At 49.2% G+C, this 15,729-nt stretch overlaps 1 protein-coding gene across 1 annotated transcript in view; it reads right to left on the reverse strand.

The window, feature by feature from the left end:
* Positions 1-1,641: 1,641 nt before the first annotated feature.
* The window catches only part of znf804a (zinc finger protein 804A), a 34,532-nt gene continuing 20,444 nt past the window's right edge, over positions 1,642-15,729 (reverse strand). The window contains exons 2-4 of the mRNA XM_084688421.1: positions 10,146-10,289; positions 5,677-5,807; positions 1,642-5,194 (exon numbers count right to left, since the gene is read on the reverse strand). Coding sequence (XP_084544547.1) covers positions 1,642-5,194; positions 5,677-5,807; positions 10,146-10,289 — 3,828 coding nt within the window. The remainder of the gene's footprint in view (positions 5,195-5,676; positions 5,808-10,145; positions 10,290-15,729) is intronic.

Below are 15,729 nucleotides of genomic sequence, written 5' to 3' on the forward strand. Positions count from 1 at the left end.
TATGACAAACCCCCAGCCCCCCATGAATTCCTTCTTAGAAAGGAGAAATAATTTAGAATAAAACATTATTTTCAATATCTCTTCCATACACATTTCAAGACACAGACACAGAGGAGGAACTGGAGGAATATCTACTTTATTCATTTTAATTCAACATTATTCTGTTGACAAATGTTGGTGTAAAAACATATTTTTTATCTAAATAACAATACAATAGGATACATTTCACTATAAAAACAGAAATGTATGTTACAATAAATTCTGCCAGTGGATTATAAATATGTCTAGTTTACAACATGTACAATTTCTCTAAAGCTAGAGGATTATGCAGCCCAACACCTGAGCTACCTAGGACGGGAATCTAACACAGCTCCACATAGGGCTACCAGGAGGCTAATGCTAACTAGATACCTGGTTAACCCACCTACTCTCTAGGTCAACCAGCAGACTTATCCCTTAGCCTGCATGGGTGTCAGACTAACCCACACGTGACATATGTGTACAGACTGGTTGTCCGGTCTGCAGAGGTGACACACACTGTCACACACACCTTGTGAGGTGGTGCTCTGCATGGTAGCCATCACAAGACTGATAATTCCACTTGAGTTCAAATGGGGAAACCTCTGAACAGGAAAAACGAGCTACAAGCTACCTAGATCGGTGGTTCCTAACCCTGGTCCTCAGGGAAAACACCTGCATGTTTTAGATGTTTTCCTGCTTCAAATGAATGGTCATAAGCAGGCTTCTGCAGAGCTGGATAACGACCCATTCATTTGAATCAGGTGTGTTGGAGCAGGGAAACATCTAGAACATGCAGGACACGGGGTCCCGTGGACCAGGGTTGAGAACCACTGACCTAGATGACGACCAAACAACATGGTGACACGTTGTTATTAAGAGTTACAGGGTTTAAACTGGATAGGTCCTCTCCTTCACTAAGACACATTTCATTGCGTGAATAAATGCTTGGGGTCACATTTCTTAAGGGGTATCCCTTCTGACCACTGGAATACAATATTTAGAATGCATATCACCTACACAAAAGGCTTATATTTGAGTTATATTGTGCTTCTGTTCATGATGAACCGGAATTGCATTATAGAGGGGTTGGATATTTTAGCAGATATCTACAGATTGTAGGATATCTCCAGTGATGTTCCTCCTCTGTTACTCCAGTTTGGCTGTCTCTCAGACGGAAACATGTTAACCAGAACAGTAACAATAAAAAGCACTTAGCCCCTGAATTGTACATATAGTCTCCTCATCTCCTTCTCTATCTCTACTGTGCACTTTAACAATCAAGTCTACTGTGGAAACTCGAACTACTCCGCATTTTGTTTTACTTGTTCGCCTCCATTCCCTGTAAAACTCCAAGAGAAGTGACATGCTCTGACTGGAACATGGGTTGCAGGTGAAGGAATGGGCGTGGCTAGAAGACGGGGTGTGGCTAGAGGAGAAGGCGTGGCTAGAACATGTGTTGCAGGGGGAGGAGGGGCCGTGGCTGGATGAGGGGGCGTGGATAGATGAAGGGGCGTGGCTAGAGCATGGGTTGCAGGTGAAGGAATGGGCGTGGCTAGAAGAGGGGGTGTGACTGGGATGTGGGTTGCAGGGGAGGGGGCGTGGCTTGTGGAGGGGGCGTGGCTAGAACATGGGTTGCAGAGGGAGGAGGGTGCGTGACTGCAACAGAGACGGGTAGAGGGGTGGACCTGGGAGGGGGTGAAAGGTCAGGGTCATGGGGTGCAGACTAGGGGGGGGCACCACAGAGAGTTGAGGTGGCGCGGGGAAGGGAGGAGGGGGGGCAGGCGGAGGGCAGACTTGAGGGTAGAGGGGAGGCTGGGGGGGAAGGAAGGCAGTGTGGTGTTGGAGGAGGGTGATGGAACCGGAGGTCAGGTGGACAGGGTGAAGCATGGGGGGCGGAGACACGTGGACAGGTGAACCTGGGAGGACGCCCTTGATCTTGGCAGGAAACACCTGCTGGAGGAGGCGTCTGTGGGTGTGGATCTGAACCAGGCAGCTATGCCTCTCCACTCCTGGGCCCGGCTCACCCTGGGGGAGGAAACAGGGCCTCGCATACGGGCTAGCTGGGGTAGCATATGGGCTAGCTGAATTAGCATAGGGGCTAGCTGGGGTAGCATACGGGCTGGCATGATTACCATATGGGCTAGCTTGGCTAGCAAATGGGCTAGCTGGATTAGCATATGGGCTGGGTGCTCTATGGTAGGGACTAGCTGACCTGTGGTAAGTGCAAGCAGGGCTAGTGGCTCTGTGGAAGGGGCTAGATGGCCTTTGGTAGGGGCTACATGGTCTTTGGATGGAGGGGGTGGGTAGTTGCTGACTGGGGACACTGTGGCTAGGGGTTTGACCCAACAGGGAGACAGCTGCTTTTTCAGGAGGACTTTCATGGTCTGCCCCAGGTCCTCTTGGCTGGTCTATAGCCCTGTCTTGGGGGGAGTCAGGTGAGGCTGAAGAGGGGTCGACAGTCACAGGTAGAGAGGGGGGAGATACCGAGGTGGTCTGGGGCTGTGAGGAGCAGGCTGGGGAAACCACACTATCTTGCAAAGCAACCTGTGCACCGGAACTGCAAAGGGATTCTTCAAGATGAACGCTATTTGTGGTTGTGTTCACTAGATCTCCCACGTTTCTATCAAGCTTTGTCCCAGTGTTCTGGAGAGGTGAAGAGTTCAGAGGTCTGGCACTGTGCATTCGTGGTCTCTTCCGTTGATGGGGGCTGTCCTGACAGCAGACACACCCCGATGCCCCAGCCTCAGCACATGCCCCCATCCCAGTGGACCCCTCCGACCCCCCGGCCCCAGAGCCTGCCCCCAGCTCAGTCACAGCTCTCTCTGGACCACAGGAGCCCTGGGACCGCAGCCCTGACCCAGTCCTGACACCACAGTCCTCTTCCACCTCTGGTCGGCTTGCACTCCGCTTTCTACCCACGCTCAGCAGAGTCTCCCCATGCACGCTGTGCATGCCCACCCTTTCATTACACAAACTCTCTCCTCTCTCAGCTGATTGCGGAGGTGGGCTGTAGTTCGGACTCTTGCGGCAGCCGTGTAAGTATGACTGTCGCAATGTCGCAGGTTCCAACTCCCTCGGCTGTCGATCTGTCTGTTCTTCTCCGGTCGGTGGAATCCTTGTCTGCGGTTCTGCTGTCAGTTTGGGATGTGTTTGACATAGCTCTGTCTCTATCCGTGCAGGTTCCGTCTGCATCGGTTCCTCCGGCTGGGATTCTTTCAGACGTGTTTGTGTCTGGGATGGACCTGTCTGTAGTTCTGTCTGTAGTTCTGTCTGTAGTTCTGTCAGTAAATGTTCTCCCCTGTGGCTCCCCAGCACCTGGCCTGTGTTTACGGAAGTCTCATCAGAAAGAATTCCTGCTGGCTCGTTTAGACCTCCTGCTGGGCCCTGTCTCCTGCTGCCCACCTCCTCGGCCAAGCCTGCCCCAAGCCCTCCCTCCTCCCCCTCCTCCTCCTCCTCCCTGTCCTCTCTCTGCTGCTGCTCCTCCTCCCTCTCTCCCTGCTCCACCACCTCGGCAGTGGCAGCAACGCTCTGAGCTGATTGCTTTGACTTGTCTAATGGCTGCACTTGCTGTGAAGTGGGGCCTCTAAATTGGCTATCAAGTCCCTCCCAACACTCGGCTCGTCTCTGAAATGCGCAGCAATTCCCCACATCTCTCGCTCCCCCGTCGGAGTCCTCCCGCCTTTCTTCCCGTCGTCTCCTCCTCCTCCTGCGCCTCTTCTTTTTCCTGTGGCTCCTGTAATGGCGGCCGTCCCTGCTCCTCCACCGCTCGGCTCGTCTTGGGCTTGAGTGGCCGTGAGTGTCCGAATGCTCGCATCTGCTGAGGGAGGCCTGGTGCTTCTGGAGCGTGCCCTCTTCGCACACGTTCCTGACTGGACTGAGGTCCTGGTCAAGGCACGCCTCTTTGCTATCCCGGTCCACATCTATTGGCTCCTCGGACTTCTCTGCCAATGAGGGTAAAGACTGGCTCGTCCTTCCCTGAGAGGCCCTGAAGTCAAAGAGAAGGGGGTTGCAGCTGTACGACAAGCAGGGCTGTGTCTGGGTGAAGCTCAGCATCTCTGATGGCCACTGGAGCACCGTGCTTCCGTCCCGGCTCACTACTGAGGAGAAGGGCCTGCTGGGTCTGGAGAGAGGCTGGCTGTGTCTGGAGAGAGGCTGGCTGGAGTTAGAGATAGGCTGGCTGGGTCTGGCGAGGCCGCAGGGGGGGTTACTGGGACTGTTGAGAGGTGAGCTTGTCAATCTCTGTACCTCTGGGTTGTGGGGAGAAGAGCAGGGAGTCTCAGAGGGGATCGTCTCCATAGAAAGGTTGACTGGCTGGCTCTCCTCCCCAGGCAAACTGTCCTCTCCTCCAGGGACATGCTCTCGGGTCTCCTGCCTCTCTGGTTCTATGGTTTCCTGGCTGCTCTGTGGAGAGCTGTTGGCTGGTGAGTCTGAGCTCTCTGTGAAAGCAGTGGTGGCACCGATCTCAGAGGCTGCGGTGTTGCTGTTGGAGACGGCTGGGGCTGGAGGGAGGTTGAGAGGATTGGCTCCTTCCCCAGAGCACAACACAGGAGCACACATTTCAGGGTCTGGTGCCTCCCATCCATGAGATGGCCCATGACCCGCGACCCCTACCTTGCATCTGTCTGGAGAGAGGGCAGGGTGAGGGAGGTCATTGTTTGGTACGCCAGCGTCATCCCTGTGGTCGAGTCCTGTCTCCCCAACGTCCCGGCTGTGGTCGAGTCCTGTCTCCCCAGTGTCCCTACTGTGGTCCACAAGAGGGGAGGAGAGGAGCTCCATGAGAGGCAGGGAGACTCTCTGTCGCCCGGCCCAGTCTCTGGCTCCCTCCTCCCTGCTCTCGCAGAACACGGCGGCGGACGGCTCCAGCCTCAGAGAGGCTCTCTTGGGCAGGGAGATGGAGAAGGCCACCTTGCGTCTGGACGTCTGCCTCTTGACCTTGCCGCTGGAGGGCCACGAGGCCTGTCTGCTGCAGCTGCAGCTGGGGGAGGGGCTGGTGGAGGACTGGGTGTGGTGCCCTGCCCCTTGGAGGGAGGGGTTCTGGCAGTCTGGGGGCCCGTCCAGCAGGGGTTCTCTACTGCACGCGTCCACGTGGAAGGTATCTCGGCTGCAGGTGTGCCAGACGCTGCTTTCCACCGCCACAGTAGTTGACTTGAACTTGGGCCCACTCCCTGGAGCACTGAAAGAAAAAGGAAATTAGACAGTCAGAGACCCCTCAGCATTGCTGTGAAGAAGAGCAAAACAAAGCCGGCATCATGCCGCCCCGTGTATGATTTTGGATAGCCTGCTGGCATTCTGGAATCAAGGGAGCAATCGCAGCGTCATTATATGACCAGCGCACTACTTATATGACCTCCCTTTCCGTCTTAATACCTTTTACACAAAACTGTGAGGCGGCAGGAAGGGGCAACATTTCCAGCTTGAACAGGCTGTGGAAAAGGGGCTACAGAGAAACCCATGCATCTTCCTCCCTTGCACTGCTAACCGGTGTGCTGTCTGTTTTCTGCCTGGTGTCGACTCTCTCTGTCTGATGATGCCATCCCCGTCTCTCCTAGCTAGAATGCCGGCTGTTCCATACCATTCCAACTACATCCTTTGTTCTGCTTGCTGGCTCCCTCCCTCCCCTGTTGTGCTTGCGGATGCATTGGCTGTTCCACCTACCATGCTGCCTCCCTCCTCTGCTCTGCTAGCTGGTGCAGCCGTCGTAGCGCCCTCTCCTGCTTCCTGTCGTCCCTGCGGCTCCTGGATGCGACATTCCTGGCAAACTCTCGCTGCTTCAGCTCCTTCAGCCTCTGTGAGGACAGAACAGGTACACGGTACCTTAGCATATAGTAACATGTCTAATCTTTCACCACATCTGTTGGCATATAGTAAGTAGCATGTGCAGTCTGTCACCACATCTTGTAGCACACAGTAAACTCTTGAGCTGTTAGCATGTAACCAATAGTCTGTATAACTGCAAGTTGTTAATTGTATGGAAGTCCTAAGAGGCCTTTCATTCATATATTTATTCTTTGATAAGTTAAATTGTATTTGTTTTCTCGAGATCTCGAGAAGTTATTTTTGTCGTTAGAATAACAAATTGTGTTTTCCCAAGATAGCGGGATAATTTGCTCGAGATCTCGAAATTATGAAACTTTGTTTTCCCAAGATTAAATTATTTGAGATCTTCAGAAAAAAAAATATTGTCTGGTGTATTAAATTATAGCAGGAATCATCATTCAGTGTAGCAGTGTCAGAGGAGGAGGAAAATATTGATCAGCGTCACAAGTCTCTTCAATCAAGCCCTGACACAGTCAGGCAAAATGGCTTTGTGCCTTGCTGTTACGGATAATTACAGGGCGACGATTAGTAAGTCTTCAGAAAGACAGTCTGCAGTACCCAGACACACACTAACGCTCCCAAACACACACTAACGCACCCAAACACACACTAACACTCCCAAACACACACTAACGCACCCAAACACACACTAACACACCCAAACACACACTAACGCTCACAAACACACACTAACGCTCCCAAACACACACTAACGCTCCCAAACACACACTGACGCACCCAAACACACACTAACACTCCCAAACACACACTAACACACCCAAACACACACTAACACACCCAAACACACACTAACACTCCCAAACACACACTAACACACCCAAACACACACTAACACACCCAAACACACACTGACGCACCCAAACACACACTGACGCACCCAAACACACACTAACGCTCCCAAACACACACTAACACACCCAAACACACACTAACACACCCAAACACACACTAACACTCCCAAACACACACTAACGTACCTAAAAACACGCTAACGTAGCTAAACACACACTAACGCTCCCAAACACACTTGTGCAGTCACACTAGTCTTGCCACATTTGAGAAAATGATCAGAAAAATTACACTAGTTATTTTGAGATCATGACAAATTGTTTGAGATCTTGAAAAAAATGTTTTTAATTAACTCGTCATCATGGTAAAGCTGACAAAATGTATAGTGTGACTGCATGGCCTCTTAGGGGTTCAGTTATCATGTGTATCACATAATTCAATATACTTCATGCACAGTTTATCACCAAGGCAACATAGTATTCAATATGTTACATGGATTGCAGCTCTTGTCCTTATATTACGTGAGTAAAATGATGCAGCATATTGTGAATATATGAGATTATAGAGTAAGTAATTATAGGCTTCACGCTACATATCTGGATGGTGAATACAGAATGAAACACAAACTCAGCGACAATGGATTGTGATCTCAAGACTGTGCCTGACAGTTCTGCATTGCAATGTCAATAGTGGCTTGTGAACTGAGTGAAAGTGCAATGTGAAGTCTCCCATATTGTGATGTGTTACGCAGCAGTGAAGATAAGAAATCTCAGAGCCGTGGGCTAATAAAGGTATTTCACAGCAACTTCATGCTTCATCAAACCTATTTTCTGCCCAAATAGAAACTGGATTCAGCTGAGACTGCTAAAGTGCATGAAATTGTCTTATTTACTCCAGATCAAACTTGCTGATATGAATTTGCATTTGTTTCCTCGGATGAGTGCTATCTGATACTAGGATGCGTGGTGGAATCACTTCCTGGGTGTGATGTCACAGAAAACTGAGACCAGGATTGGACCTGGTTGTAAGATTGCACGTCTTTATCGTGTGCACAGACACAAAGTTTAAAAGTCAATAGACTGTTCAGACATGGTCAATCGGGGATATACATTTGAAATGAGCCAAAATGAAACCGCCTGTATCCTAAACCCACTGAGAGGTAATGTGCTGACCCCATACACAGGCAGACATATTTTTTAGGAGATGGAGAAAAAGAATGCGTTGTACACAATGCTGGTAATATATATATATATATATATATATATTTTTTTTTTTTACTAGGAAGTGATGGCAATCTCTACAATAACGCTTCATTTACCACATTAGTGAGTGTGATGTTACATGCTGGGCTTTGTGCTGTCTGTGGGAAGCTTTACCACAGTATGCTTTTGTGGTATTGCGTTATGTTTGTTAGCCAACGCTCAGAAATGTTTTTCTACGTTTCTCTGTTGTGCAAATATGTTGTGTACCCTACCTGGCAGTATGTTTATAAACTGTGGTGCTTAACCGCACTGTGCTAATACATGCTGTTCTGTGAGAATACAAGTCGCGCAGTGTGGTGGTGTGCTAGCCGTGGCCCTGCTAGCCAGCCAGGCTGTGTGGATATAAACAGCTCTGGATCCTGCAGGATGCCCCGGGAGATGCTAACATTAGCTATTCCTGTCATGTTGAGACCTGTTAGACACAGTTCAGTAACACTCTGACCTTCCTGTTTGAGGAGGCTGCCGTAATTGTATTTCCCCTGGCAGGGGAGGTGAAAGGGAGGAGGCGGAGTGGGGAGGAGGGGGAGGAGTGGAGAAGAGGGGGAGGAGTGGGGAAGAGGGGGAGGATTTATGTCAAGCGGATGTAGTCTTCACCTGACATCAGGTAGGCTGACCTCTGGCACTACCTGGTCTGCCATCTAGGATATTAATAGAGCATCATGTGACTGCAGAAACCACTACTATCATTTAGTCTCTCTTGCTGTGTCAATAGAAGAACTGAAATGCAGTTGAATGTGCCACACTTTATACATTTATGAAAAGCTATCAGCCAGACAGAGATATTAACTAAAGCCTGTGACAGTTTGGATGGATACTTTTGCCGCAATAAAAAGGCCACCTCGGTCCCGCACATTAATGACACTGCTCTCAACGGGAGCAAGGGATTGGACCTCACATCTATCATCTGATTGGTTGGGGGCCAGAGACAGGAACAGCAGAGGTCTAAGCAGAGCAATAACCTCATCTATAGAACTCTAGGAGGCAGAGGGCAGGGCAGAGGGGAGGGCGGGGGGAGATAGAGGGGGGAGATCAGAGGGCAGAGAACAGATAAAGGGCTGAGGACAAGGGGCAAGGGGAGCTCAGCGGGGAGGCCATGGGGCGAGACCAAGGATGTGAGGTAGGAGGGAAAAGGTTGCAGGGGAAATAAGGGGCAGAAGGAAGGTTGACTGGAGTGGCCTGCTGTGTTTCTGTTTTATCTTCAGAGAGCAAGCTAGGGTGTGCCCATGCGTGTGAGCGCGCCTGTGTGCGCGTGCGTAACGGTGTGCATGCGTGTCACTGTACACGGTTTGTATTCACAGGTGTGTCCGTGTGTCGGTCTTGCCTGTGTGTGTGTCTGGCTGTGAGAATCCCCAGCCGTAATCCACCATTCGTCTCTCCCGCTGTTGTGTTCAATAGCCTTGTCACGGTGCAGGGGTGGAGAAGGGAGCAGTCAATAGTGCGCTGAGCCCTGCTATTGACAGCAGGCCAGACCCCCGAGACACTTGCTATGCAGCGGGCGTGAGCAGCAGAGGACACAGGGTCAGCACTCGTATCAAACAGGAGGACAAACGCTGGAATTAAATCTTTAGCTCTCCATTAGCCGCGATTCTGGAAACTGTCGGCTCGCGGCTATCGCTGGATTAGCACGCGTCGGGACGGGAAAAGCGGACCTGTTCAGTGATGACGGGCAAAGAAAGGAACACGCATAATGCCACTGCTGAGGTCATTGTGCTCCAATGTATGTAGCTCTCTGACTGTGCAGTACAGCAAGAGAGAGGTGCTTTATGTTCTTGGCTTCGGAGCGCAGTCAGAGAGCTGTGGTGGGGTTATAAATCACTCCAGAAAGGGCTACTTGAAGAAAAGGGCCCTCTGTATGAAAAGCAGTTCAGTCGTATTAAAAGCAACAATGACTTCAAAACCATTCAAACTCCATATTGTGACAGCTATAGAGGTCCACATGAGACTCCTGCAGAGCTGTGGAGCGTTAGCTCTGTTACCAGAAGGTTCACATCTCCTCCAGCCAAAGCAGAGAGAGAGAGAGACAGAGACAGAGACAGAGACAGAGACAGAGACAGAGACAGAGACAGAGACAGAGACAGAGACAGAGACAGAGAGAAAGAGACAGAGAGAGAGAGAGAGAGACAGAGAGAGAGACAGAGACAGAGACAGAGACAGAGACAGAGACAGAGACAGAGACAGAAACAACTACAAACACTGGCTGGATCGGGCTGTTTGCGAAGCGGAAGTGCGGGTTACCTGTTTATGTGCGTGATCGTAGGAATTTATGTGGTTGTCAAACTCCTGGTGTTTGAGGTACTGCTTGTCACACAGCTCGCAGTAGAAGTTGGCTCTCAGGTCCTCCAGAGCAGACGCCATCGTCCTCTCCTTCTCAGCGTAGTCCTGAGACACAGACGGCCGGTTAGACAGACTCACACACATACTGGGTACACACGAAGCTTACAGGCTTGCTGTGGTGGTGTAATGCTTGAGCTACATGATGTAGAGACTGAGGTTCTCTAAGTAGAGACTGAGATACTGTAGTTCACGACTGAGGTTTCTCTAGGTAGAGACTGAGATACTGTAGTTCACGACTGAGGTTCTCTAAGTAGAGACTGAGATACTGTAGTTCACGACTGAGGTTCTCTAGGTAGAGACTGAGATACTGTAGTTCACGACTGAGGTTCTCTAGGTAGAGACTGAGATACTGTAGTTCACGACTGAGGTTCTCTAGGTAGAGACTGAGATACTGTAGTTCACGACTGAGGTTCTCTAGGTAGAGACTGAGATACTGTAGTTCATGACTGAGGTTCTCTAGGTAGAGACTGAGATACTGTAGTTCACGACTGGGGTTCTCTAGGTAGAGACTGAGATACTGTAGTTCACGACTGAGGTTCTCTAGGTAGAGACTGAGATACTGTAGTTCACGACTGAGGTTCTCTAGGTAGAGACTGAGATACTGTAGTTCACGACTGGGGTTCTCTAGGTAGAGACTGAGATACTGTAGTTCACGACTGAGGTTCTCTAGGTAGAGACTGAAATACTGTAGTTCACGACTGAGGTTCTCTAAGTAGAGACTGAGATACTGTAGTTGACGACTGAGGTTCTCTAGGTAGAGACTGAGGTACTGTAGTTCACGACTGAGGTTCTCGAGGTAGAGACTGAGGTACTGCAGTCAGAGACTGAGGTTCTCTAGATGGAGACTGATGTTCTCTAGGTTGAGACTGAGGTACTGTAGGTACTGTGGGTAGGTACGGAGGTTCTCTTGGTACAGAGGTTCTCTAAGTAGAGACTCAGGTTCTCTAGGTTGAGACTGAGGTACTGTAAGTACTGTAGGTACTGTGGTAAAGAGGTTCTCTAGGTACACAGATTCCCTAGGTAGACACTAGGGTTCTAGCGGTAGAGACTGAGGTTCTCTAGGTTCTGTAGGTACAGAGGTTCTCAAGGTAGAGACTGAGGTACTGTACTCTAGAGAGAACCATTAACACGACTGAAGGCAACCACAGTAATAACAGCTGCTTCGACAAGCTCCTCCAGGCAACAGGAGGGACCAGGATGGACTGACCAACATGGCCGCATGGCTGCTTCCAGATACATTTGGGTCTGTGTCATCTAATCAGAAATCCTTTCCTGACAAATGGAAAAAGCTAAACCTGTCCAGTTGTGTTTTCACCTGAGACTCAATCACACACACATCCCCAAAATACACATCACTGGTGTTTATATTCATCATTTGTTCCAGGAATGTTTTGCAATGTCGTACTTTGATATAAAGCCCCCCTCAAACCCAATCTAGTTGTTTCGGTGACCCCATTTTCGGTTTTTATATTCTTTATTAAATATTGATTTATATCAAAACGGGGAAAAGACCATCTTCACTGAGGGAAAATGTTTTCTCACATCACACAATTTTGTCGATGCTTAGTGTTGGTGAAAACTCAGCATTGCACTACTCAGCTGGATCGAGGGATGCACTAAACCCGTATTCCCAGAAGATCTGTTCCAACGTCCTGTGGCAAAACAGTCAGCAAGCCCATTCATAATCTGCATCAATTTAATAGATAACTCATCCCAAGCACTGGCATTGTGCTGTAACAGAGACACTGAGGAAACACACACAGGCAAAATAGAAAATAATAACCAAGATTCCCTATAGACAGGAGCCTCCATGATTTTATTATCTGGAACATAATTCAATGCTTCATTTCTCCCAGAGAAGTGAGATGAGACCAGGGACGCCCAGATGAATCCTGAGAAGAGCTTCCACACACTTTTAAGCTTCTCTTGAGGCTTTTCCCGTTGTCTCACTTCAACCCCTCAACTGTAAAATCTGCATTGCTAATCTGATCAGACAGTGTTCTTTGAGGATTACAGATTAGCTGGGACACTGTTTTTCCAACCGACCCCAAAAATGACTCATCACTTTTATCCTGTATCCTTTTAGAACCAGCCATGTATCGGGTCTCTCAGAACCAGCAAAGGGGACCTCTAGTGTTCCGCTGCACCCGTGGACCTGCATTCTGTGTTCTACGTTCTGTGTTCTACGTTCAGTGTTCTGTATTCTCTGTGGGTGTCACAACCGTGGGAGCATGAGAACAGAGTGAGAGCAATTAAACAACAACAAAAGGGAGAAGGGGTGTGAAGCTGTGAAGTCAATTGCCCGACAAATAAAGCTAATCACAGTAGGTGTGTGAGTGTGTGTATATTTGTGTCAGAGTGTACATATGTTGGAGAAGTGGTTGGAGTGGGCCAACTGAGGCTGTGGCCTGCCGAGACAACTGCCCACCTACACAAACACAATACAGACACACACACACAACTAGGCGCGCACACGCACAAGAACATGAGGACGTTGGACTACTTCAGTTAGTTTGATTTATTTAGCCTGCTTCAGTGTTAACCTGCCTCAGTGTTAGTCTGCCTCAGTGTTAGTCTGCCTCAGTGTTAGCCTGATTCAATGTTAGCCTGCTTCAGTGTTCGATGCTACAATGTTAGCCTGCTTCAGTGTTCGATGCTACAGTGTTAACCTGCTTCAGAGTTAATCTGCTTCAGTGTTCAATGTTTCAGTGTTAGCCTGCTTCAGTGTTCGATACTACAGTGTTAGCCTGCTTCAGTGTTCGATGCTACAGTGTTAGCTTGCTTCAGTGTTCGATGCTTCAGTGTTAGCCTGCTTCAGTGTTCGATGCTTCAGTGTTAGTCTGCTTCAGTGTTAATCTGCTTCAGTGTTCGATGCTACAGTGTTAGCCTGCTTCAGTGTTCGATGCTTCAGTGTTAGTCTGCTTCAGTGTTAATCTGCTTCAGTGTTCGATGCTTCAGTGTTAATCTGCTTCAGTGTTAGTCTGCTTCAGTGTTCGATGCTTCAGTGTTCGATGCTTCAGTGTTAGTCTGCTTCAGTGTTCGATGCTTCAGTGTTAGTCTGCTTCAGTGTTAATCTGCTTCAGTGTTCGATGCTACAGTGTTAGCCTGCTTCAGTGTTCGATGCTACAGTGTTAGTCTGCTTCAGTGTTCGATGCTACAGTGTTAGTCTGCTTCAGTGTTCGATGCTACAGTGTTAGTCTGCTTCAGTGTTTGATGCTAGAGTGTTAGTCTGCCTCAGTGTTGGCCTGCTTCAGAGTTTCAGCTGTCAGGCCTGAGCTGTTTTCACAAGGTGTGTCAGTTTTACTACTCAGCAGATCTCTGCCAGTCTGCCTGCTCTCCAGAATGGGCAGTGTTATTATAAATCACAGTCATTGTATTGCTCTCCTGACACAAACAAGATCCACACCAGAACTAATGAACTATTATATTCTTATTGGGCAGTGGTTAACCCTGTCACATTCTCTAAGCTGGGATGATGGGAGAGAATACACATATTTAGTAGCGTTTAGTTAGTCAAACATGTGCCTGTTGTTTTACATTGTCTGGACTGTTTCCAAACAGGCATTAAAACTCCCATCAAAAGACGAGGTATTTATATCCAGAGGATTAGTGACTGCGGTGAAAACAAATCCTTCAAAATCTGCTGCACAGGGGTTGCACGCCACACACTACTCACTGCATACTGTAGCTTAGAGACACACTACTCAATGAATACTGTAGCCTAGAGACACACTTCACTCTGCACACTACGTACTCCAATCTAAAAGCTACACACTTGGTAAGCAAAATACAGATACTCTCATATTTTAACGTTTCTACCTGAGGACAAAGTCAGGCTGTGAAACTAGGACGCTAGAATATTAACAGCCCCTTTTAGATGACAATATCTTCTATCTGATGGAAATTAAACATTTGATCGTTAATTATTCATGGTAGTTTCTAGAGCCCTTTAAACACCTCATCGGCAAAATAAAATGAAAATGTATTACTGCACTATCATACTTTCAGAGATGCTTGCATAATTTAGAAAATATTAGCTTTGCAAATTGTCTCAGAAAATGCTGTTTTAAATTCATGTATGCTATGTACCCAGCAAAGAAAGGAATGTGTGTTTGTGTGTGTGTGTGTGTGTGTGTGTGTGTGTGTGTGTGTGTGTGTGTGTGTGTTGAGTCCAGCGTGTTTGGAATAAGCCTCTACTAATCAAACAACTGATCAGTGAGGAGTGAAACAGTAGAGTAGGTCAGTTTCCACCAACTCCACTGTCACTGTGCTCCACCCTGGTACCCAACACTGTCACTGTGATCCACCCTGGTACCCAACACTGTCACTGTGATCCACCCTGGTACCCAACACTGTCACTGTGATCCACCCTGGTACCAAACACACAACACTGTCACTGTGCTTCACCCTGGTACCCAACACACAACACTGTCACTGTGCTCCACCCTGGTATCCAACACTGTCACTGTGATCCACCCTGGTACCCAACACTGTCACTGTGATCCACCCTGGTACCAAACACACAACACTGTCACTGTGCTTCACCCTGGTACCCAACACACAACACTGTCACTGTGCTCCACCCTGGTACCCAACACTGTCACTGTGATCCACCCTGGTACCCAACACACAACACTGTCACTGTGCTCCACCCTGGTACCCAACAATGTCACTGTGATCCACCCTGGTACCCAACACCCAACACTGTCACTGTGCTCCACCCTGGTACCCAACACACAACACTGTCACTGTGATCCACCCTGGTACCCAACACTGTCACTGTGATCCACCCTGGTACCCAACACACAACACTGTCACTGTGCTCCACCCTGGTACCCAACACCCAACACTGTCACTGTGCTCCACCCTGGTACCCAACACACAACACTGTCACTGTGCTCCACCCTGGTACCCAACACTGTCACTGTGCTCCACCCTGGTACTCAACACACAACACTGTCACTGTGCTCCACCCTGGTACCCAACACTGTCACTGTGCTCCACCCTGGTACCCAACACTGTCACTGTGCTCCACCCTGGTACCCAACACACAACACTGTCACTGTGCTCCACCCTGGTACCCAACACTGTCACTGTGCTCCACCCTGGTACCCAACACACAACACTGTCACTGTGCTCCACCCTGGTACCCAACACTGTCACTGTGCTCCACCCTGGTACCCAACACACAACACTGTCACTGTGCTCCACCCTGGTACCCAACACTGTCACTGTGCTCCACCCTGGTACCCAACACTGTCACTGTGCTCCACCCTGGTACCAAACACACAACACTGCTCCATCAGCACGCACATTAATCACCGGGTAATAACACAATCAGACAGGCTTCATGAGCAGCTATCATAATCAAACTCTGTGTGATGATGGAACTGCTTCAAGCTGTCTCCGGGGGGTGGAGGCCAGGAAGCGAGAGTGTGTGTGTGTGTGTCTGAGTACTCATGTGTGTGTGTGTGTCTGAGTAAGT

This window comes from Hypomesus nipponensis, chromosome 23 (genome assembly GCF_054491055.1).
Source record: "Hypomesus nipponensis isolate SF chromosome 23, ASM5449105v1, whole genome shotgun sequence".
Lineage (NCBI taxonomy): Eukaryota > Metazoa > Chordata > Actinopteri > Osmeriformes > Osmeridae > Hypomesus > Hypomesus nipponensis.